The sequence below is a fragment of the Drosophila kikkawai genome, chromosome 2R (genome assembly GCF_030179895.1).
Source record: "Drosophila kikkawai strain 14028-0561.14 chromosome 2R, DkikHiC1v2, whole genome shotgun sequence".
NCBI classification, from domain to species: Eukaryota; Metazoa; Arthropoda; class Insecta; order Diptera; family Drosophilidae; genus Drosophila; species Drosophila kikkawai.
In genome coordinates, this window is record NC_091729.1 from 13,169,673 (window position 1) to 13,190,261 (window position 20,589).

Consider the following 20,589-nt stretch of genomic DNA (forward strand, 5'->3'; position numbering starts at 1 on the left):
TAATCATAACAATGCCAAAAAGCAATGAATTAATTAAAAAATCCTTTTTTTTTTTTTTTTTTTTATAAGTTCAAATTTAATTATACGTTAATCAACCAAATCAATGATTATAAAACGTAGGGACTAACACTAACAACAAACATAACATGGAAACATAACAGTAAACGGTAAACAACAATTTATAATTTACAAAGGCATTTCAGTTATTGGTGTAGGACTCGGGTTCTTTGCCTCCCTCTTAACCAAAGGTCACCTGGATGTCGTCTCTTCAGTCTTCGTCTGGACATGGGGATGGCCAATGATGCCGCTAGGTGGTTGGTGTGGGCCAGAAGCCGTTCATTGTACCGACTTGAGTGCCTGTTGATCTGCTCCCTCACTGGTAGCATTTTGAGGTCGTTAGCGATGTCTGCATTCCTAGCAAACCAGGGTGCATTTGTGATTGTGCGCAGCGCCCGGTTTTGGACCCTTTGCACTTTCATAACGTTAGAGTCGGACGCAGTACCCCATATCTGGATGCAATAGGTCATAGCAGGAACAACTATTGCTTTGTATATCAGCACTTTGTTGCTGAGGCTCAGCTTGCTGGTGGACTTTAGCATCCAGTTTAGCTTTCTGAGTTTTCCACGGCATGCTGCTGCTATTTTGGTGGTGTGTTGCCTCCACGTGAGCCGCTTATCCAAGATCAATCCCAGGTATTGGGCCTGAGGAGATTGAGGAATTAGCGTGTCCTGAAATTTGACCCTAGGGAGGATTTTGTGTCTCAGGGAAAAATTGCAGTGTTGCGATTTATTTCCATTTATGGATATGTTCCACCTCTTCGTCCACTCGCTATATGTATCCAAAAAGCTTTGCGTTTTTCTAGAAGCCTCGATTCGACACGCTGAGTTTGCGATAAAGGCTGTGTCATCAGCATACGTTGCAAGAAGTGTCCCCGGTTCTCTGGGATTGGGCAAGTCAGAGGTGTAAAGGGTGTATAACACAGGACCCAAAACACTCCCTTGCGGTACTCCAGCTCGACTGCTTCTAATGGATGATCTTTCACCTCTCACATCAACCATGAATTTTCGCTCCAGCAGGTACGATTTCAGAAGGAGATATTGAGCAGTTGGTAGGAGTGTTTTTAGCTTAAAAAGCAATCCATTGTGCCACACTCTATCGAAGGCTTCTATGAGATTTATATAAAACAGAGTTTATACAAACTCCAAGAAGCCGCCAGCCAGATTTGCCAAATAGTAAAAACACTTTAATTATAGATTTAGTTAATTAAACTTCTTTATTTTTCACAACCGCACGCTCTCGTTATCTTTAAGCAATTAATTCGGGTACGCATGAGCATACGAAAGGGAACCAAAAAAGGTCTTAGATAAGTGTGACCTTCTTTTTGGGATTTTAATCACTGTGACTTTTGGTATTTTCAACACGCCACCTCAAAAGTTACACTGATACAAATTAAGGATTAACAAAAACATAATTTTATACGAGTGAGTGCATATTCAAATGGTTGTAGTTTCTTTTCTTTTCTTTTTCTCTTTCTCTGGGGTCTCTTTCTTTTCTGATCCAGCATTTGCTGCAAAGAATTGGGGAAACCCAGTAAAACCCAATCAGATCAATCAAAAAACATAAATTAACATGATTCACTTATATATATAAACAGCAGTGGTTAGACTAGGAATTATTTTGGTTTGATTATGGTTAATTATATATATATATATATGCCAAGAGATCCAGTTTGTCTTGGTTTAAAAAGAAACTCCATATAAAGGTTCAGGCTAAAGGTCCAATTAGCCCCAGTTGGTCTCGCAGTGCAGTGAATCGAGCTGTTGGTAGTGGCTTCGTTAAAATATCAGCCAATTGGAAATCTGTGGAAATATACTTGACGCAGATTAGTTTGTTTTCAATTTGTTCCCTGGTAAAATGATATTTAATATCTATGTGCTTAGTTCTCTTGTGGCAAGTAGGGTTGTTGGCTATACTAATACAACCTTGGTTGTCTTCAAAAATATCTATTGGGCCATTTAATTTTAATTTAATTTCACTTATTAATGACTTTAGCCGTAATGCTTCTCTAACACCCTCAAATAAGGCCATATATTCGGCTTCGGTAGATGAAGCAGCCACTGATTTTTGTTTCATAGTATTCCAGGAAATTGAACAATCTCCAAACATTTTAAATATATATCCTGTAGTACTTCTCCTATCAGTCTCATTTCCCGCCCAATCAGAATCGACATATCCTATAAGAATATTATCCACTTTAGGATTCCTTTTAAACGATAACTTTAAGTCAACAGTTCCTTTCAAATATCTTAGAACTCGTTTAAGACATTGCCATAATTCTTTGTTATTATTATTAGTATACCGACTTAAGATACTTATCGATGTACTCAAGTCCGGCCGTGTACACAACATTATGTACATTAAACAGCCAATTAAATTCCTACATGGTGCTTCACATGATTCTTCAGCTTGCAAATCCTCATAATTTAGTTTGCTTGGAAGAGGGGTACTAACTGGATTACAATCTTGCATATTGAATTTCCTTAAAACGTTTTTAATATATGCAGATTGACTGAGACAAATTTGATTATCTTTTCGATCAATTTTTATACCCAGGAAATGTCGTATTTCACATAAGTCAGTCATTTGAAATGTACTTGAAAGATAAGTTTTAAATTTAGACATACTTTCGGAATTACTGGTGGCAATTACCACATCGTCAACATATAATAGTAAATATATATTTTTACTTATATCTCCCTTATCTAAAATATATATACATCGGTCTACTTCTAGATTCTGAAATCCAAAATTTTTAAGTGCATTTTCAAAAACCTCAAACCAGCATCTTGCAGCTTGCTTAAGGCCATAAATAGCTTTATTTAGTTTGCATACTTTATTTCCATCATACTGGTTTAAACCTTTTGGAACCTTCATATAAATTTCATCCTTTAAAGTTCCGTTTAAAAATGCTGTTTTCACATCCATATGATGGATCAGTAAATTATATTGATTAGAAAATGCTAAAAGAAATCTGAAACTAGAAATTCGTGCAACAGGTGCAAAGGTCTCATCATAATCCATCATATATTCTTGGGTGAAGCCCCTCGCTACCAGTCTTGCCTTATGTTTTAGTAAGTTACCATTTTCGTCTTGCTTTAAACTAAAAACCCACTTGCAATCTACTATGTTTTTATCCATAGGCCTTTGCACTAAGCACCATGTTTTATTTACAAAATGCGAATTTAGTTCATCTTGAATAGCTTCCTCCCACAAGGCTTTGTCATCTCGAAATTTAATTTCCTCATAAGTATTGGGAATTTCACTTAAACATATTTGGGTATTCATAAGACATTTTTCTAAAAATCTATATGATAATTTTGGTTTATCTTTATTTCTCTCACTGCGTCTGACTTGTTGATTTTCATTTTCTTGTATATTATCACCAGCTTCAACTACTGGATCGGTATTCTCGAGACAAGTGGAATTTTCATTTAAGTTTTCACCAGACTTAGAATCTATTGATTCATTCATTTCCTGTGATGGAAAATCTAACTCTTCATTCTCTTCAATTGGAGAATCATGACTTCTGCTAACTTCATTATGTTTTACCACAGAGTCATTTTCATTTAAAGTCATAGAGTTTTGTCCTTTTTCGTCCACCACTACATCTCTAGCTATCATAAATTTCCTCGATTCCTCATTCCACAATTTATAGCCATTTGGCTCATACCCGACAAGTATAGTCTTAATAGATTTCTCATCAAATTTTCGCTTACGCACTTTATTTAGTGCGTATACAGTCGATCCAAATACTTTCAAATACTTTAATATTGGCTTCTTTTTATGCCACATCTCATATGGTGTTTTTCTTATATTTTCCAACGCTCTACTTGGGGACCTATTAACTAAATAAGTTGCTGTTAAAACAGCTTCACCCCAAAAACTTTTATTAAGTTTAGTACAGTTAATCATAGAGCGAGCTTTTTCGGTGATTGTTCTAATCATCCGCTCTGCCACACCATTTAATTGTGGGGTATGAGGAACCGTTAAATGATAGCTGATACCTTTTTCTACACAAAACTCACGCATTTCATTAGAGAGGTATTCCCTGCCATTATCAATATATAGATTTACCATTTTTAAGTTGAAATGAGCCTCACTTTTCGCCACAAAGTCTTTGAATACAAAAAACACATCTGATTTATAAGTTATTAAATACGTCACGCAGTAATGTGTGAACTGATCAATAAATACTACATAGTAGTTTTTATTATCAATAGTTGAGGGCGTAATCGGACCACAAACGTCAGAATGAACTACGAACAATGGGCGATCAATATTTTCTTTGTTTTTAAATTTCTCAAATTTAAGCCTAGATTGCTTTCCGTTAATACACGCCTCACATATTTCATTTTTATTTAGCTGTACGTTTTTAATAAGTTCAACATCTTCAAACAAGCTATTTCGTTTAATTTCTAAGAATTTTCCTACACTAATATGACCTAACCTTTCATGCCACAAGCGATATTCTGCATCATTTAAACTTTTGGATGTATATACTTTTCTATTTAAATAAAATTTCACAATTGGTATATTATACTTACAATACCCTTCAAATGCCAAGTTACCGTCTTTGATTACTTTTATACCATCCGGATTAAACTCGACGGACATTCCAGCATCTAGCATCTTTTTCACGGATAGTAAATTGTGCGGGATTTCCTTGCAATACAGCACATTTTGTAATGTAATGTTTTTCCCGGAACTGTTAAGACTAACTAGTCCTTTCGCAGTAGCATACACAAATTCTCCACGCTTTGCAATCTCAATCGCTACACTCGGATTTATATTCTCATACTCAGAAAATAAAGTTATGTCGTTTACTATGTGATCTGACGCCCCTGAATCTAATATAAAATCTACGCCGTCTGTCTGTTCACTGGAATTAGCTAATTTCATCATAAAAGCAAAAGCACAGTCCGGCTGCGCTGCTGCCATCTGAGTCTGTCTCTCTCTAACAGCTAGGTTCGTCATGAATGCAAACGAGCGTTCTGGCTGCGTTGCTGTTGCCATCTGGGCCTGTCTCTCTCTAACATTACTCTGAGCATGAATATTCTGGTTGCCTCCTGCCTGCCTTTTTAAGAAGAAACAGTCTTTCTTCATGTGGCCTAATTTGCCACAATGAAAACACTTCAGCTTAGGCTTTATCTTATTCGGAAATTGTTTCTTCACAAATTTTAATTTTTTGTTTTTGTTTGTGCTATCCCTAGGCTCTCGATTGCCTATAGCCTGCAACACTTTTGCACTTGTGTCCTTGCCAACTCCTTTTAGTTTAATTTCATGATCAAGAAGCCGAGTCTTTACGAATGCTAATGTTAAACTGTGCTCAGAGAGAGTTTCTATCGCTGTTATTACTCCATCATAGTTAGTTGGAAGTGTTAGCAGCAAATGAGACACTTTGTCCATTTCATCTATTTTCGCTCCCGCTGCAACTAACTCAGTAACCAAATCATCAAATAAACGAAAATGGTTGACTAGCGGAGAGTCACCCTTCAATTTTAAAGCCAGTAATTGTTTGCGTAATGAAAGTTGAGATGCCAGGCTTTTACGCTCGTAAATATTATCCAAATTCTCAAAAATCTCCTTAGCCGAGTTCCCACTATTGGCAAACACTAAAAAAGAGTCACTCAAATATTCTATTATAAGACTCTTTGCATTTCTCTCTGCTCGCTTCACTTCTTCACTTTCTTCATCACTTGGTTTCTCGTCAATTACTTTCAGCAACTCGTTTTCCTCTAATAAAGCCCTAACTCTAAACTTCCATATAGAATACTTTTCCCCGTTAAAAGGTATTATGTTTCTCTTTCCTTTTTCCATCTTCCGAGAAAAATTGCGCTTCTTAGAATTTGTGTTGCTATCCTGCTCTAACACTCGCACTGAAAATGAAAAATGTACGCCAATTTGGTGCGCCGTTATATTTATATGTTATATTTATATGTACGTTGTTCACTTTTTTTTTTTTTTATTTCACTTTTATTATTTGTTAAAAATTATTCTTTAACAATTAAAGCATTTCACTATAGCACTTAGCTGCAAATTGTGACTGGGCCCATAACCTATGAGATTTATATAAAACAGAGTTTATACAAACTCCAAGAAGCCGCCAGCCAGATTTGCCAAATAGTAAAAACACTTTAATTATAGATTTAGTTAATTAAACTTCTTTATTTTTCACAACCGCACGCTCTCGTTATCTTTAAGCAATTAATTCGGGTACGCATGAGCATACGAAAGGGAACCAAAAAAGGTCTTAGATAAGTGTGACCTTCTTTTTGGGATTTTAATCACTGTGACTTTTGGTATTTTCAACAGCTTCCTTTACGTCAAGGAAGATAGCAGAGCTGTACTGACCGTTTTCAAAAGCATCTAAGATATGCTGCGTTACTCTATGAGAATTAAAAAATCCAGCATACTAAATTTAAAATTTTTAAAATTGTAAGAAATCCAAGGTTTTTGTCGATTTTTGAGAATTTTTACGATGTAACCCCTTATAATTTTAAGATTATAATACCCTTTAAAGGTATAAAAATACCTTGTCAGGATTAAGAGAAATCTTCTTGTTAGTGTTCTATTAGTTTAAGGTGCTTAGCTTAAAATCTTTATCCCATCTTAGTTAAAAACCAGAATATATATATATTTACATACATATATCAGATAGAAGATAACTACGCATCAAGTTTCCTTATCACACAAATCTCTTTGTTAATATCAGGTTTAGGACGACTTCGTTATGGTTTTTTGTGAGTCTGGTAGACATTTGCCCACATTTATATCGCCATGGGATAATCAGGCTCTTTGTTGTCATAAGTTCAGCTGGAAAATGTTTGACTTTAAGCCTTTGAAAGCGATCCGCACCGATGTGATGCTATGCAGAGTAATGCCACTGCAATTATGACAACAAGCAAAGTGAATGCCGTCGTCAATTACGATGAGGCTGGCTGGCTGGTTGGCTGCAACCCAGGGGCATCACTTCCAAGGTGCAAGTAACCAAAGTGGCCGCCGCGACGATCAAGGCTACACCTCATCGTCGTCGCCTCAGAAATGTCAGAATAACATTGAAACGCTTACGCTCCGCCGCCAAATCCGTTGATTCTGATTCGGTTTTGGATTCTGGGTCGTTGAGGCTAATCGCTCTGGAAGCTCGACATGGAAATATGAAAACCCAATACCCGCCAATAGACGGCGGCTGCAAGTGAAGATAACGAGAACCAAACGATGATGGATTGAGATGCTGAGAGGGAGACGTCAACCTGCCAATATGCCTGTCAAGAGGAGATCGGTGAGACACTGGGGGAAAATGGCAAATTTTGATTCAGTATACAAATTTTGAATAGATATACTAAGGTAAAGTTAAGAACCTTAACAAAAAATAACAAAGTTACTGTTGTATTTAAAGCAAAATTAATAATAATTTAATTTTTCTACCTTCAGGATTTTTTGCATAAAAGAAAATATTAATAATTAATAATTATTGAAGAGTAAAATACATTTTATACTTATAAAAAAACATATACAATTTGATTTAGGTATTTACAACAAAATATAAATCTAATAAAATACTCTTCCTAATTCCTAAAATTTATATTTATATTCCAAAATGTAAACCTTTTTTCCCCTGTGTAACCTGCAGTGCAATTTCAAAAATTTCTAAGATTCCCTCTGGCGCTTCGAAAAAATTCTTTCTTTTCAAAGCCCAGCTGTTGTCAATTACTAATTCCTGGCATTTGAGTTATGCCCACCATCTATTTGACTACTAATTAATTAATAAGAAACATAAACAAATGGTCAATATGTTACCGTGACGTCAACTTTTGTCGGCTGCTTTGGCCGGCGCTGTCATAATCCGTAAACAACATTTTGGTTTCCTCAATATTTTCCGCCCAATACGATGCTCTCGCTGAATATTCCCAATATTCCATAGCCATTATGTGTGTATAAACAAAAACACGTCTGCAATTCCGAAAATGTGTGCCACACAAGCGCAGCTATTTTATTAAAATGTATAAATCAATTTGCATATCATTGTGTGGTATTAAACAAAGCGAAAACTGATATTATGGCTGATTTAAATTTGAATATACATCCAATACGAATAATACGTATACGTAGGAGGAAGCAGAACCGCAAGAGACAATATTCGAATCGCTTATAAAAATGTTTTAGCACTCGGTTCGTTTCTGTTCGTCGTTTGATATTTCCACCAGAGAGATGGAGGGCGAGAGACGCTGGTTGGAGGGTGGTGATGCTGTCCGGAATGATTCCATCCCTCTTAATTTATACTAGAGGTTTACGCCGATGGTTAAAGGCATCGGCGGCGGCGTAGAGGTCAAAATGACTCGGCGGCGGCGGCGTAGTAGTCAGAAAGAACCGGCGGCGGCGGCGCGTCAAATAAGGCAAAAAGGCCATTTTAATGAGTTATTTATTTTTTTTAAAGTTTTATAAAGAACAATGACACTGAAGGCCGCGCTGAAGCTGCGCCGATGCCGCACCAGCGGCGCGCCGCGGCGCGCCGTTATTTTCATAATTTGGCGGCGGCGCGTCAAATAAGGCAAAAATCGGCGGCGGCGGCGGCGTGGCGCGGCGGCGTATATGTCTAATTTATACCCCATCTTTAATTGCCCGTTAATTTGGTCGAGCTATTAATGATTTTGTGGGCGCGTTGTGCCCGTGATTGATTCATAAAGCGTGTCACCGAGCTGTGAATTGGAAATATGTGATCGAATTTGCTCCAATTATGAGTGGGGGCAATACGTGAAATATATTTAAATGATGAGAACCACTTAAGCGTACACTGAGGGAAATGGTTGTAGTGAGTTTATGATTTGAGTTTATATTTTGGTAAAGAAATAAAATCTTAATACCTTTATTTCAATTAGTTTTTATTAAAGATCAAGTGATACTAGGTTTATCTAAATATTTTCGAGTAAATATAATTAGTTTCCATTATTTAAATTTAATATTTAAAGTTGTACAGTAAGATTTAAATTAAAACTACAAGAAATTCAAGAATTTTCCTTATTCTATACAAAAAATCGATCTTCAACCGATAAAGAATGGTTAACTTTCTCTAAGTTTAAAAGTAAATTATTAATATATTGGTTAAACACTAATACTCTGTCAGCTTTAGCTTGAAAACCAAAAGGTAATTAAATTTTTTATTGAAAACTAAAAAAACAAGTCAAATATTTTACATAAAAACTCTAGTTGTAAAGTTTTTTAAAGAAATATTTCACACCCATTTATTTTTGTACATTCACTATATTATAATTTAATTAATAGTTAATTTTTAAAGCTGCAAATCCTCCTAAAAACTTATAACAAGTTTCCCACTTGCAGAGGAATCCGTTTATTGAGTAGTCGTCATTTAATTTGCCATAAATAAATACCAGTATCCAGTATCCAATAAACTGCGAAAAAAAAAATAATATAAAACAGCAGATGTTTTATTTAAAATTAAAATAAGCTAATTTAAGGCTCTTAATCGTCATTAAGCGTGTTTAGTTTTAATGAATGGTGACATCTTATTTGGGAACTGGTTTATCAGTTTATCAGCAGCCAAAAATCTTGTACATATTTCCCCTCTGATTTCGCTCAGTGTAGCCGCTTAAAAATAGTCATTGTTAAGCTTAGCAAACCACTACAAAATCGTATTGCTCTTCCCCCTCAGAAGGAGGAGGAGGAGGAGGAGGAGTGATCTTGGTATATGTAGATGGTCTGCTGGTCTGGTTTCTGGTGGCCAGCAGGCACAGTAAATGCGGCCAGGCCAGTGCCACAATGGTTTTACAGTGCTTTTCGTATTTTCACTTCACAAAAATAAGAAAGAAAAATATAAGAAAACAACAAAAATTAGAAGCACATTCTACGTTTTCTTTTGTTTATTTTCACCCGGTGGTTTGGTTTTATTTTCGAAAATGCTGCTGAAAACCATAAATTAGCTTGTTACTTTTGGAATGCCCCGACACAGTGGCGCAGTGTGTGGGTGTGTGCTGTGTGTGCTGCTGCTGGGCCTTCGGGATCTCGAGATACGCAGAAGTGGGGAACTGAATCAGTCGTTGGCGGAGATCGATCTGGTGAACAACTAGCACAGGATTTAACATGGAGAACATTGTAAGTGGAGCAGATGAGATCGTGATCTGAGGATTAGGATGGAGGGTTATTAAAAGATAGTGAAAAGAAATTATTAAATCTTGAAACGTATTAGTATATTCTTAAAAAATGTAATAATTTAAAGGTGGTGACCTCTTTTGTTTTGAAAATATCTCCAAAAGTTGGCCAAAGACTTCGTCACTAAACCATTTCCTCTTTGCTTCCAGGATGAGGACCTGACCCCCGAGCAGATTGCCGTTCTGCAGAAGGCATTCAACAGCTTCGATCACCAGAAGTGCGGCAGCATCTCCACCGAAATGGTGGCCGATATCCTGCGCCTCATGGGTCAGCCCTTCGACAGACAGATCCTCGAAGAGCTCATCAACGAGGTCGATGAGGACAGTAAGTGCTCTTAGATCGACCCTCTTTATTTAGACAGAAACTAATATAGATCTTTCCCGCCACAGAGTCCGGTCGCCTGGAGTTCGAGGAGTTCGTCCAGCTGGCTGCCAAGTTCATCGTTGAGGAGGATGACGAGGCCATGCAGAAGGAGCTGCGTGAGGCTTTCCGCCTGTACGACAAGCAGGGCAATGGCTACATTCCCACCTCTTGCCTTAAGGAAATCCTGAAGGAGCTGGACGATCAGCTGACCGAGCAGGAATTGGACATCATGATTGAGGAAATCGATTCTGACGGCTCCGGCACCGTGGACTTTGATGGTGAGTCCCGCTGAACGACCAATTAGCCGCCGTCACTTGGCCGATAAAATTTTAAATTCTCTGGCCAAATGCCAATGAGAGGAGGCATTTTCCATACATACATATACATATATATTTTTTTTGTTCCACACAAATTATATCAATTTGTTGAATCGCCTTAGTTCCCGCGTTGTGGGGAGCTACATAGCTGCCCTTGTAGACGCGTCTATTTTTGGAGCCTTAGATCTTTACACAGAGCGACAGAGAGACGTATCATTTTCCGGTAGATTTTAGAGGAGATTACAGTAGCTTAGGATTTGGAAGAAGTTTTTGTTTGTTTGTTACTTGATATGAAAGCGTTTGTAATAGTGGAAATTTTTAGAAATATTTTTAATGTTGAGTTAACTCTATTTTTGTTTGGATTTTTCCATTGGAAAGGAAAGGGTTAGGCTTTTATAATATATAATAGTATATATAGCCTGAGCTTATATTGTTAAATGCTTTTGATTAAATACTTTTTGAAATACTTTAAGTTCACTTTTATATTGACTTCATTGTGATATATGATAAGATAAATAGCAGATTAGTGTCTCTTTTAATACATTTCCTCACGCAACAAAGGCCTTCCTTAAAGAACTTCAAAAGTCCTATATTAATTTTCCCTATATTCTTGATAACTCAACTAATTACTCCACTTTTCCTTTTCCCTCTTGCAGAATTCATGGAGATGATGACTGGCGAGTAAGCCAAACCAACACATCGCATCATTGTTAATTGTCTACTACCCGCTATCCCGAGGCTTGAATAAACGTTTTGTATTTGATTTGTACGATTGGGTATTGAGTAATCATAATTACGCTATAAATAATCCGCTGGTGCAGGAACTACGAGGTTAGAAAAACCCAAAGCGCGGCAAACATTCTACGCGATGCATCTCTGCATCCGAGTTGAGTCATTTTAATTGAGGCTCTCAGTCTTTGAGATTATTATTTTTCGATGCTTATGCAATGTTAGGCTGGGAGTGGGCGTGTCCCCCTGCTCATTTGTGTGTTAATTTGGCAAGGCCACGGGGCGTATGAGTGATGCATGTTGCGCATACGCAACGTGGACTTTCAGTTAAGATTTGTTTGTTTGTTTTTCTATTTGTTCTTTTTCAATGAGATTTTTTACATTTCTGTTTGATGGCTGGAAATGCAAGTGCGTGCAAATTCCTTTTGCCACTTGGCTGGCGTTCTGGTCCGCGCAGCTGTGCTGCTGCCGCCGCCTCGTCGATGATGTCCATCCCATAGAGAATGCTATAGCGAAACTGCAAACTGAGAGACTGTGTGTGTCTTGCCTTTCCAAACTGGCAAATGTCAGTGAGCATTCTCCTTGTTTTTTGGCTGAAAAGATGTCAAGCATTTTCGCTAAACTTGGCCCCCGAAACATGCAACTGCCCTTTCTGCAAAAGTTTAACTCAAACGAAATATGTATGTGGGTAGCTGGCGAAGGGGCTGTGGTGGCAGATGGATGTTTTGCCGCCAAGTGGAGCAACTTGTTTTGCGCAATGCCCAGAGGGTGTCGATATTAAGTGGTATTTATTACCAGTTTTCCACTCAATCGTTAGGTGAAAGGTCACCTGGACTGGACCTGGGCCTCGGCCCTGTGAAAGAGCTGCCACGAAATCCCATCAGCCCGGATTTATGGACATCCGTCTGGGGCTAGACTGCATTTCTATATGCGATTCTTAGCGCCAAGCCAGCTGGTTTCCCAAATGTGCCATTCAATGGAGATGAATCTGCTGCTGCTGCAGCAACAGCTGAATGATGCGCTCGAGCGTTGAGCGTTTCGATTGGATTTCAATTTACGAGCAGCAAGCGGCGGCAACTTGCTAATTTTTACCAACTCGGGAGAGATGTGGCTGAGAGCGTTTGTTTAACGAGACAAGGTACATTGGGTAAACGAGATGCCGCCGGTGTCGATGCCGATGCCGTCGTCGTTGAGACAATGGGGCGAACCTATGCAGCTCCTCCTCCTCCTCCTACTCCTCGCTTGTTCTTCTCCTCCTCCCTTTTGCCTGGCAATTGTTTTTGCCCCAACACAGCTGCACACGATTCGCAATAAATGCCATAAAGTATCAAAATCTCAGCACTCGCTCAGCAGCGCCAAGCTCGGAGCTGCAAGCTCCGGCTTCGGATTCGGCCAGAGCTAGAGGTTGAGGCAGAGCTAGAGCTAGAGCTCATTCCATTCCATTTGATTGCATTTGGCGCCGAATCCAAGTATAAAAGCTGGAGAACCCAGGCTGCGATCGGCACAATAGTATCGTGACAATCGAGGAGCCACATCATACGCGGTGGCACAACAGAGTTCCTTCCCAGCAAGGACTTGCGTGGTTTCGTTCGTTTTCGTTTTGTTTTGTGTCAAGGATTTGTGGCAAGGATTCTTCTGCAACAAAAACATTCGGAATATTAAAGCAAAAGGGTTACAGAGATGGCTCCTAAGTGGGTGAGTTCAGTGATTACAGGAAAATCTAGTAAAAAGTATCAGATCTAGGTAGGTTTTTGAAGGGTTTTTTTGCTTGAAATTTCAAGTGTTTATAAGAAATATTTAATTTTTACAATTACAATTAATATTTTCTGTTATTTTGATTGCAAGAATCAATTATAAATCTCTTGAAAAGGATGTTATGCAGCTTTAATTTCCAAGATCCGAAAATATTTAAAAGAGAAAGCGTCCCTTAAATGTTTTAAAAGAATTTGTTAACCTGGCACCTTGTAAATTAACTTTTAAAGTGTAATTTTAAAATAATGTAGTAATTCATTTCTTCTTTTAAATATTATTCTATTATTATTTCCTTTTTTTTTGACAGAAGTTAAATATTTAATTAACTAAATTATAGATTTAATATATAATTAACTACAGTAAAATCAAAATATATTTTAATGACTTTGTATTATAATTTCATTCAGAAGCTAGTAACGCAGTGAAGGGGTCATTTCCGACCCCATAAATCATATATATTCTTGATCAGGATTAGTAGGCGAATCAAACTGGACATGTTGGAAAGAAAAAAATATTTTTCAATTTTTTCAAAATTTTTTAAGGGGTTACATCGTTAAAATTGTCAAAAATTTACAAAAATTTTAATTTTCTAAACTTTAAAATGTAGTATGCATATTTTTTAACCTAATAAAAACTAGCACAGAACTGTTTTCCGATTCAAGATTAAGGCTTTTTTGGCTTATTTATGATAGATTCAAATTTGTTACCCTAAACCATTTACAAACTTGAAGGATATTCATATTTGGTGTGCATAAGTTAGCTTCCTTTCTTGTTTAATATTCAAGTGGAAATATAAGACCCTTTAGAGAAACTGTGTAACATAAATCACCCTAAAAATGCTAATTAAAAAATGAATTCTACTTCAAATTTAATTTGACCAAAAACCAAGAAATATTAATTTAAACAATTTTTAAAGAGATTAATTTATAGCAATAAATCACTACCTGTCCCAAGCTAAACTTAGTACTCAACCAATTCATTAGAGATCGCGATAAATTAATTGACTTGCCGCAGGGAGTGTGTTGAGCCCATCAAAGGAAGGATTTCCCCATCGCACTTAGCATATCCGATTGTCTTGGAAAAGATCAACTAACGCATAAATTAAAAGGCCATTGGCAATCCCAGATGGAGGAGGAGGAGGAGGAGGAGACGTTAGAGATGGCTGCTGGCACGCAAAGTTGCCCAAGTATCGGTCGTGTCCGTACCGCCTCCAAAGCAGATCATCGCCTTTGTAAATGGAAATGGAAATGGAAGCAGTCTTGGCAGTGGGGCGACCCAATTGGCAGCCCATTTGCAATTACCGCAATTATATTTTAGCAGTTGCGAAATACTGTCGAAGATGTCTGCGCTCCGGTCACGAAATCCCCAAAGAGTCTGTAGGGGCAGGCGTTGGTTGCATGTGGCATCATACTTCATACTCGATGCCTCGGAGATGAGTCAGTGTGGTGGCAAATGTCAGAATTTTCATTATTTCGGAGAATTGCATTATTCAGGTGCGCGACAATCGAGCGCGACAAGTGAGCTCATCATCAGTCGATGGAGCCGTTAAGGGGAGTCCGTAAACGGTTTAAACTTCAACTTGACACTCGCTGGTCGCTGGAGACGGAGCTGCCCCAGCTTCCAGCCAATCCGATACGTTTACTTAACCTTCCCAGTCAGCCTAAGCAGTCTCTTGCGATTGTTCACACGCTGCATGCTGCTGTTACATCTTCTTCTCCGGTTGCTCGAAGCGGCAGACATCTTCTGTCTAACAAGAAGTCCATAAATATCAGAGTTCGTCGTTGTCGATGAGGAGCTTGATATAGTCATTCGATAGTCTAGGTATTAGCTGCCTTAATGGGCCATTTGCAACAATGGAAAATGGAAAACGTGAGCGGTTGCGATGTCAATGGGCGCGATTCATTGATGAAATGAAATGGCCGACATTTTGGCCACACTCTTGACCCCGTTCGAGGTCGTATCCTCTCTAGCTTCTTGCAATGCATTCCATTCTCCCCATAGATGAGGTTTTTCTGCTAAGTAAGGTGTTATTTAATTTGCTGGCAGTTAAAAGTGATTTTTACATGGCGTAACTTGAACAAATTACATTTTTTAAGCCCATAAAATCAACTAGGAACGAGGTCTAGGACTTGACGAGTATTTACAACATCTTAAAGACTTTTCCTATTTAAACTTTAAGTATTAAAGTTAATAATAATAATAATAACTCAATAATCTTCTTAGTTTCCTAGAATACAGACTTTAAACTATAAAAATCCCACAGAATAATCAAGCATATTTTAATTATCATTCATGAATGAGTAGTTTCCATTCATTAAAGTTTTATGGTTTCCATAAATAATGGCCCATAAATTTTATTAAATTGGTTGTTGATTTTTGTATAGGCTCTTAAGATATATCCTATATTTGAAAGATACTATAACCAATATATATTACACAATTACTTCTACACATTGCACATTAATCTTGGTTGAAGTGTTCCTCCAGGCCAAGTTGAAAGCGTGCATCGCGATGAACTTTCCACTTACCATGCATAAATTTGTTGCCTTACCCATCTTCTTGATCTTCTCCAGGCTCTGCTGATCACGACGCTGGCGCTGACGCAGGCCGCGAAGCTGGATAACAAATACCTGCCGCCACCTGCCAGTGCGGCCAGTGCGGGTGGCAGTCCAGGTGCGGGACTGCAGGGGCCAGGAGGTGGCTTCGGTGGAGGCTTTGGCGGCGGTGCTGGCGGCGGAGCGAGAGGAGGCGGCTTCGGCGGCGGACCAGGTGGCGGAGCGGGAGGAGGAGGCTACGGCGGCGGGGGAGGCGGCGGTGCAGGCGGCGGGGCAGGTGGAGCTGGAGGAGGTGGCTTCGGCGGCGGCAATAACGGCTTGGGTGGCTTTGCCAACGGTCGACCCATTGCTCCTGGTGGCAGCGCCGCCGGACCAGGCCCTGTTCCCTTTCCCCGACCTAGTGCTCCAACTGGTGGACCTCCCGCCGGCGGACCACCAATTCCCATCCTGTCGTTCGTGAACGAGAACGATGGTGATGGTAACTACCGCTTCAGCTACGAGACTGGCAATGGAATCAAGGCCCAGGAGGAGGGCACCGTGAAAAACAAGGGTTCGGAGAACGAGATACCTTCTGTGATGGGTTCCTATTCCTATACGAATCCCGAGGGCGAGCTCGTTGAGATCATGTACACGGCGGATGAGAATGGCTTTGTCCCTTCTGGCTCTGCTCTTCCAACTCCTCCACCCATTCCGGAGGCAATAGCCAAGTCGCTGGCGGCCCAGGGCATTAACATTCTGCCAGGAGGTGGCTTCAGTGGCGGTCATGGTGAGTGGTTACTTCAGAAGATTTATTAATTTTGAATTAATCAATAATTAATCTCCATTACAGGATCTCCTGGAGGACCTGGTGGACCAGGAGGCTTTGGTGGCGGAGGAGGTGGCGGAGGATCAGGATACGGAGGCGGTGGCGGTGGAGGACGAGGGGGCGGTCCTGGAGGCCCAGGTAAGTAATTGTGCTCGTTTCCTTGACCTTAAAAATATTGATTATTGGTTTGTTTGTATCAAAGGTGGCCCAGGTGGTCCGGGAGGCTTTGGTGGCGGCGGAAGCGGCGGAGGAGCTGGATACGGAGGCGGTGGCGGTGGAGGACGAGGCGGCGGGCCAGGAGGTCCAGGTGGTCCAGGTGATTAATAGTGCTTGCTTTCATATTTTTTTAAATATTGATTTTTTATTTGTTTGTAACACAGGATCTCCAGGAGGACATGGTGGACCAGGAGGCTTTGGAGGTGGCGGAGGAGCTGGATACGGAGGTGGCGGAGGACGAGGCGGCGGTCCAGGAGGCCCAGGTAAGTAATAGTGTTCGTTTCCTTGACCTTAAAAATATTGATTATTGATTTGATTGTATCAAAGGTGGCCCAGGTGGACCGGGAGGCTTTGGTGGCGGCGGAAGCGGCGGAGGAGCTGGATACGGAGGTGGCGGAGGACGAGGCGGCGGGCCAGGAGGTCCAGGTGGTCCTGGTTAGTGCTAATATTCTTGACCTTAAGAACATTAATTATGATTAATTTTCTTTACAGGATCGCCAGGTGGGCCAGGAGGCTTTGGAGGCGGCGCAGGAGGCGGAGCAGGAGGAGGAGCCGGCGGTGGGGGTGGATATGGTGGCGGTGCCGGACGTGGCGGAGCACCAGGCGGACCAGGTGGACCCGGTAAGCTTCAAATATTTCTATAATTCCTTATTCCTCTTAAAATAATTATTAATTATTATGATACAAAATAATATATTTATTATAACAGTTTCTCAAGTTTAAATTGCCGGCTAAAGATCAAAGCAATGTGATCTTTATGGGAAGATTGTGTGGGAAGATTGTATGAAGATCTAGCTGCACATGCTCCTGGGTTACTCCCACGCTTTTCAAGTTTGTTTAACATATTATTGTCGTATGGGTAGCCACATTGTCTGGCCATCTTCCCACGATCTACTAAATATATTCCATAAATTATAAATTGTAACGGAAAGCCGTTACCCTAAAGCCCATTAACAAATCCAAAATGTTTTTATAGACTTTACTAATTAAGCCCTTGCATAAATTTTTTACAGGATCGCCTGGAGGTCCGGGGGGACCAGGTGGCCCAGGAGGATTTGGTGGCGGCGGAGGAGCAGGCGGTTCAGGCGGTTACGGTGGCGGCGCAGGACGAGGCGGCGCGCCAGGTGGTCCGGGAGGACCGGGAGGTCCCGGCGGTGCAGGGCGTCCCGGATTCCCTGGTGGCAATCAGTACGTTCCTCCCCCAGCTGGTGGAGCTCCAGGCGGTCCAGGTGGACCGGGAGGCTTTGGTGGCCCCGGTAGAGGCGGTGCTCCTGGAGGTCCCGGAAGCCCAGGAGGTCCGGGAGGCCCAGGCGGTCCGGGTGGCTATGGTGCGGGAGGCGGGGCTGGCGGTGCAGGAGGCGGGGCCGGCGGTGCAGGAGGATACGGCGCAGGTGGCGGCGCAGGCCGAGGCGGGGCGCCAGGTGGTCCCGGAGGTCCAGGTGGCCCAGGAGGCTTTGGTGGTGCCGGAGCAGGAGGTGCTGGCGGATACGGTGGCGGCGCAGGACGAGGAGGCGCCCCAGGTGCTCCTGGAGGTCCGGGAGGCCCAGGAGGATTTGGCGGGGCAGGAGGTGCTGGCGGATATGGTGGCGGTGCAGGGCGAGGAGGCGCGCCAGGAGGTCCAGGAGGCCCGGGAGGTCCTGGTAAGTCTATCATAAATAAAGTTCATTTTTTGCTGTCATATTTTTAATCCTTTTTATTTGTTTAGGCTCTCCAGGAAGGCCAGGAGGACCCGGAGCACCTGGTGCACCAGGAGCACCAGGATCACCTGGATCGCAGTACATTCCACCAGCGCCAGGAGCACCGGGTGCTGGCCGCGGCAACGGTGAATTCAACCCTCAGACAGGCTATAGCTACTAATCCCAGACGCGAGTCCTAGGAAGCCAACTTCAAATCTCTCGGATCGATGAAATCTCAGAGCAATGCAAGCTGCCCAAAAAATGCTCTTTCTTTTCCCAAAAAAAAAAAACTGGTTAACTTATTTATGTAAGCTTCCCTCCTTTTGTTCTACGACAATGTGTGAGCGTTCTTCTATCGAAATAAACGAATTTTGAATACAAACCACAAAATAGATAGTGTACCTTTTGCATTTGACTAGAAAAACTTTTAATTTATTAACTAATATTAAATATTGTAAATAAAAATATGAATTCTTTTGTTTTGTAAACATAAAAATGTGATAAAAAGACAAAAAATTACTGATTTGTGACAAAGGATCAACTCAGATGGCGAGAATACAAACACGCTTTCCATGAATATTTCTAAAACTAATGAGATTAGTATTCATCAAGAAAGGAAGCTAACTTCGACACGCCGAAGTTTGTATACCCTTGCAAATTGCAATTGAATCACTAAGAATCGAGCCATTCTGGTTAAATAATTGAAATTATTCGAATTGAATTTCATGCATTTTTGACTGAGTTGTGAACCTTTGAAAATTAGTTTCTTGCTCATTTTTGTTAAACAATTATTTAAAAATTACAGGTAAGTATTAAAGCAAAACTAAGTAGGCAGTTTTGTTAAGCTTAGAATAACCAACTTAGAACAACTTTCCGAAATGAATTTCATGCATTTTTGACTGAGTTATGAACCTTTAAAAATTAGTTATTTTCCCCAAAAATAAATCGCACCATTTTTGCAAAAATATGTAAGGGGTACCGTCATTAAAATTCAAAAAAATTGAGAAAAAATGAAATTGAAAAGAACCCTAAACGTAGTATGCAGTTTTGTTAGGCTTAGAAAAGGCAACTCAGAACAGCTTTCCGAATTGAATTTCATGCACTTTTGGCTGAGTTATGAACCTGAAATTAGTTTTTTTTTAATTTAATTGCAGCAAGCTGCCAGGAACTGAAAGCGGGTGCCGAAGGCGAGACAGAGAACGTTGACAAGGAGGATCAGGACGAGGAGGAGCAGAAGTGGACCAAGTGCCACCAAGACCGAGTCGAAACCACTGGGAACGACCTCCGACATTCCCACATGCCTCACCTTTTCTTCTTTTATTTATTTAAAGCTGAAATAAATAATATACCTTAAAAAATGTGTTATTTTTGAGATATGAGGAGGATGCGGTTTTTTTGGGTGGGATAATTTAAACAGGCTCAATGGAAGGGCATTCTTGCGGTGGAATATGAAAGAAACATCAAAGCAAAATAGATAGATGAGCATCACTGATGCAAAGTCAATTTCAGTGTGCCCAGGTGCATTTAAGCAACATTTTAGCCAAACAATTTACAATATGGTCACATCTGGTTTGAGTCTTCGCTTACTCAAAGATCAATGGTTCAAAACTTGGACTTTTTATAACAGTTTATACCAGTTTTAAGTTGCTTGCTGCTGGTTTCTGTTCGCCTGTTACCCCAATTTGAAAAGCAGGCAAATTGCATGGAAATTTTCGGAAATTTGGATGGTCTGCTGTAGGGATGTTGTTGTAAAAAGGTTGTTGTTGCCATAAGCTGTTGTTGTCGGCAACAAATAGGTATAAATGCATAAAATGAAATATAACAGTGTATACCAATTATTATTTTTGCCCAAAAGTTTTTATAACAGTTTATACCAGTTTTCAGTTGCTTGCTGCTGGTTTCTGTTCGCCTGTTACCCCAGTTTGAAAAGCGGCCAAATCGAATGAAAAAAT

At 40.2% G+C, this 20,589-nt stretch overlaps 2 protein-coding genes across 2 annotated transcripts; both read left to right on the plus strand.

Moving 5' to 3' along the window:
- Positions 1 to 10,008: 10,008 nt before the first annotated feature.
- On the plus strand, positions 10,009 to 11,667 carry TpnC47D (Troponin C at 47D). The gene is made up of 4 exons (XM_017177664.3): positions 10,009 to 10,167; positions 10,374 to 10,548; positions 10,614 to 10,865; positions 11,561 to 11,667. Exons 1-4 carry the CDS (start codon positions 10,156 to 10,158, stop codon positions 11,587 to 11,589), a joined length of 468 nt encoding a protein of 155 aa, XP_017033153.1. The 5' UTR covers positions 10,009 to 10,155; the 3' UTR covers positions 11,590 to 11,667.
- Positions 11,668 to 13,130: 1,463 nt separating this feature from the next.
- Cpr47Ef (Cuticular protein 47Ef) lies at positions 13,131 to 19,027 on the plus strand. Its single transcript, XM_041777160.2, has 9 exons — positions 13,131 to 13,328; positions 15,959 to 16,706; positions 16,770 to 16,883; positions 16,948 to 17,061; positions 17,126 to 17,224; positions 17,289 to 17,396; positions 17,454 to 17,582; positions 17,975 to 18,601; positions 18,667 to 19,027. The coding sequence occupies exons 1-9, from the start codon at positions 13,314 to 13,316 to the stop codon at positions 18,816 to 18,818; spliced, it is 2,106 nt and encodes a 701-aa protein (XP_041633094.1). The 5' UTR covers positions 13,131 to 13,313; the 3' UTR covers positions 18,819 to 19,027.
- The last annotated feature ends 1,562 nt before the right edge of the window (positions 19,028 to 20,589 follow it).

Bases quoted from the DNA above. Each gene is read 5' to 3' on its own strand.
- Cpr47Ef (XM_041777160.2), top strand. The intron at 17,062-17,125 runs GTGATTAATAGT...TTTGTAACACAG, and splicing joins AGGAGGTCCAGGTGGTCCAG to GATCTCCAGGAGGACATGGT. The intron at 17,225-17,288 runs GTAAGTAATAGT...ATTGTATCAAAG, and splicing joins CGGCGGTCCAGGAGGCCCAG to GTGGCCCAGGTGGACCGGGA.
- TpnC47D (XM_017177664.3), top strand. The intron at 10,549-10,613 runs GTAAGTGCTCTT...TTCCCGCCACAG, and splicing joins CAACGAGGTCGATGAGGACA to AGTCCGGTCGCCTGGAGTTC. The intron at 10,866-11,560 runs GTGAGTCCCGCT...TCCCTCTTGCAG, and splicing joins CGGCACCGTGGACTTTGATG to AATTCATGGAGATGATGACT.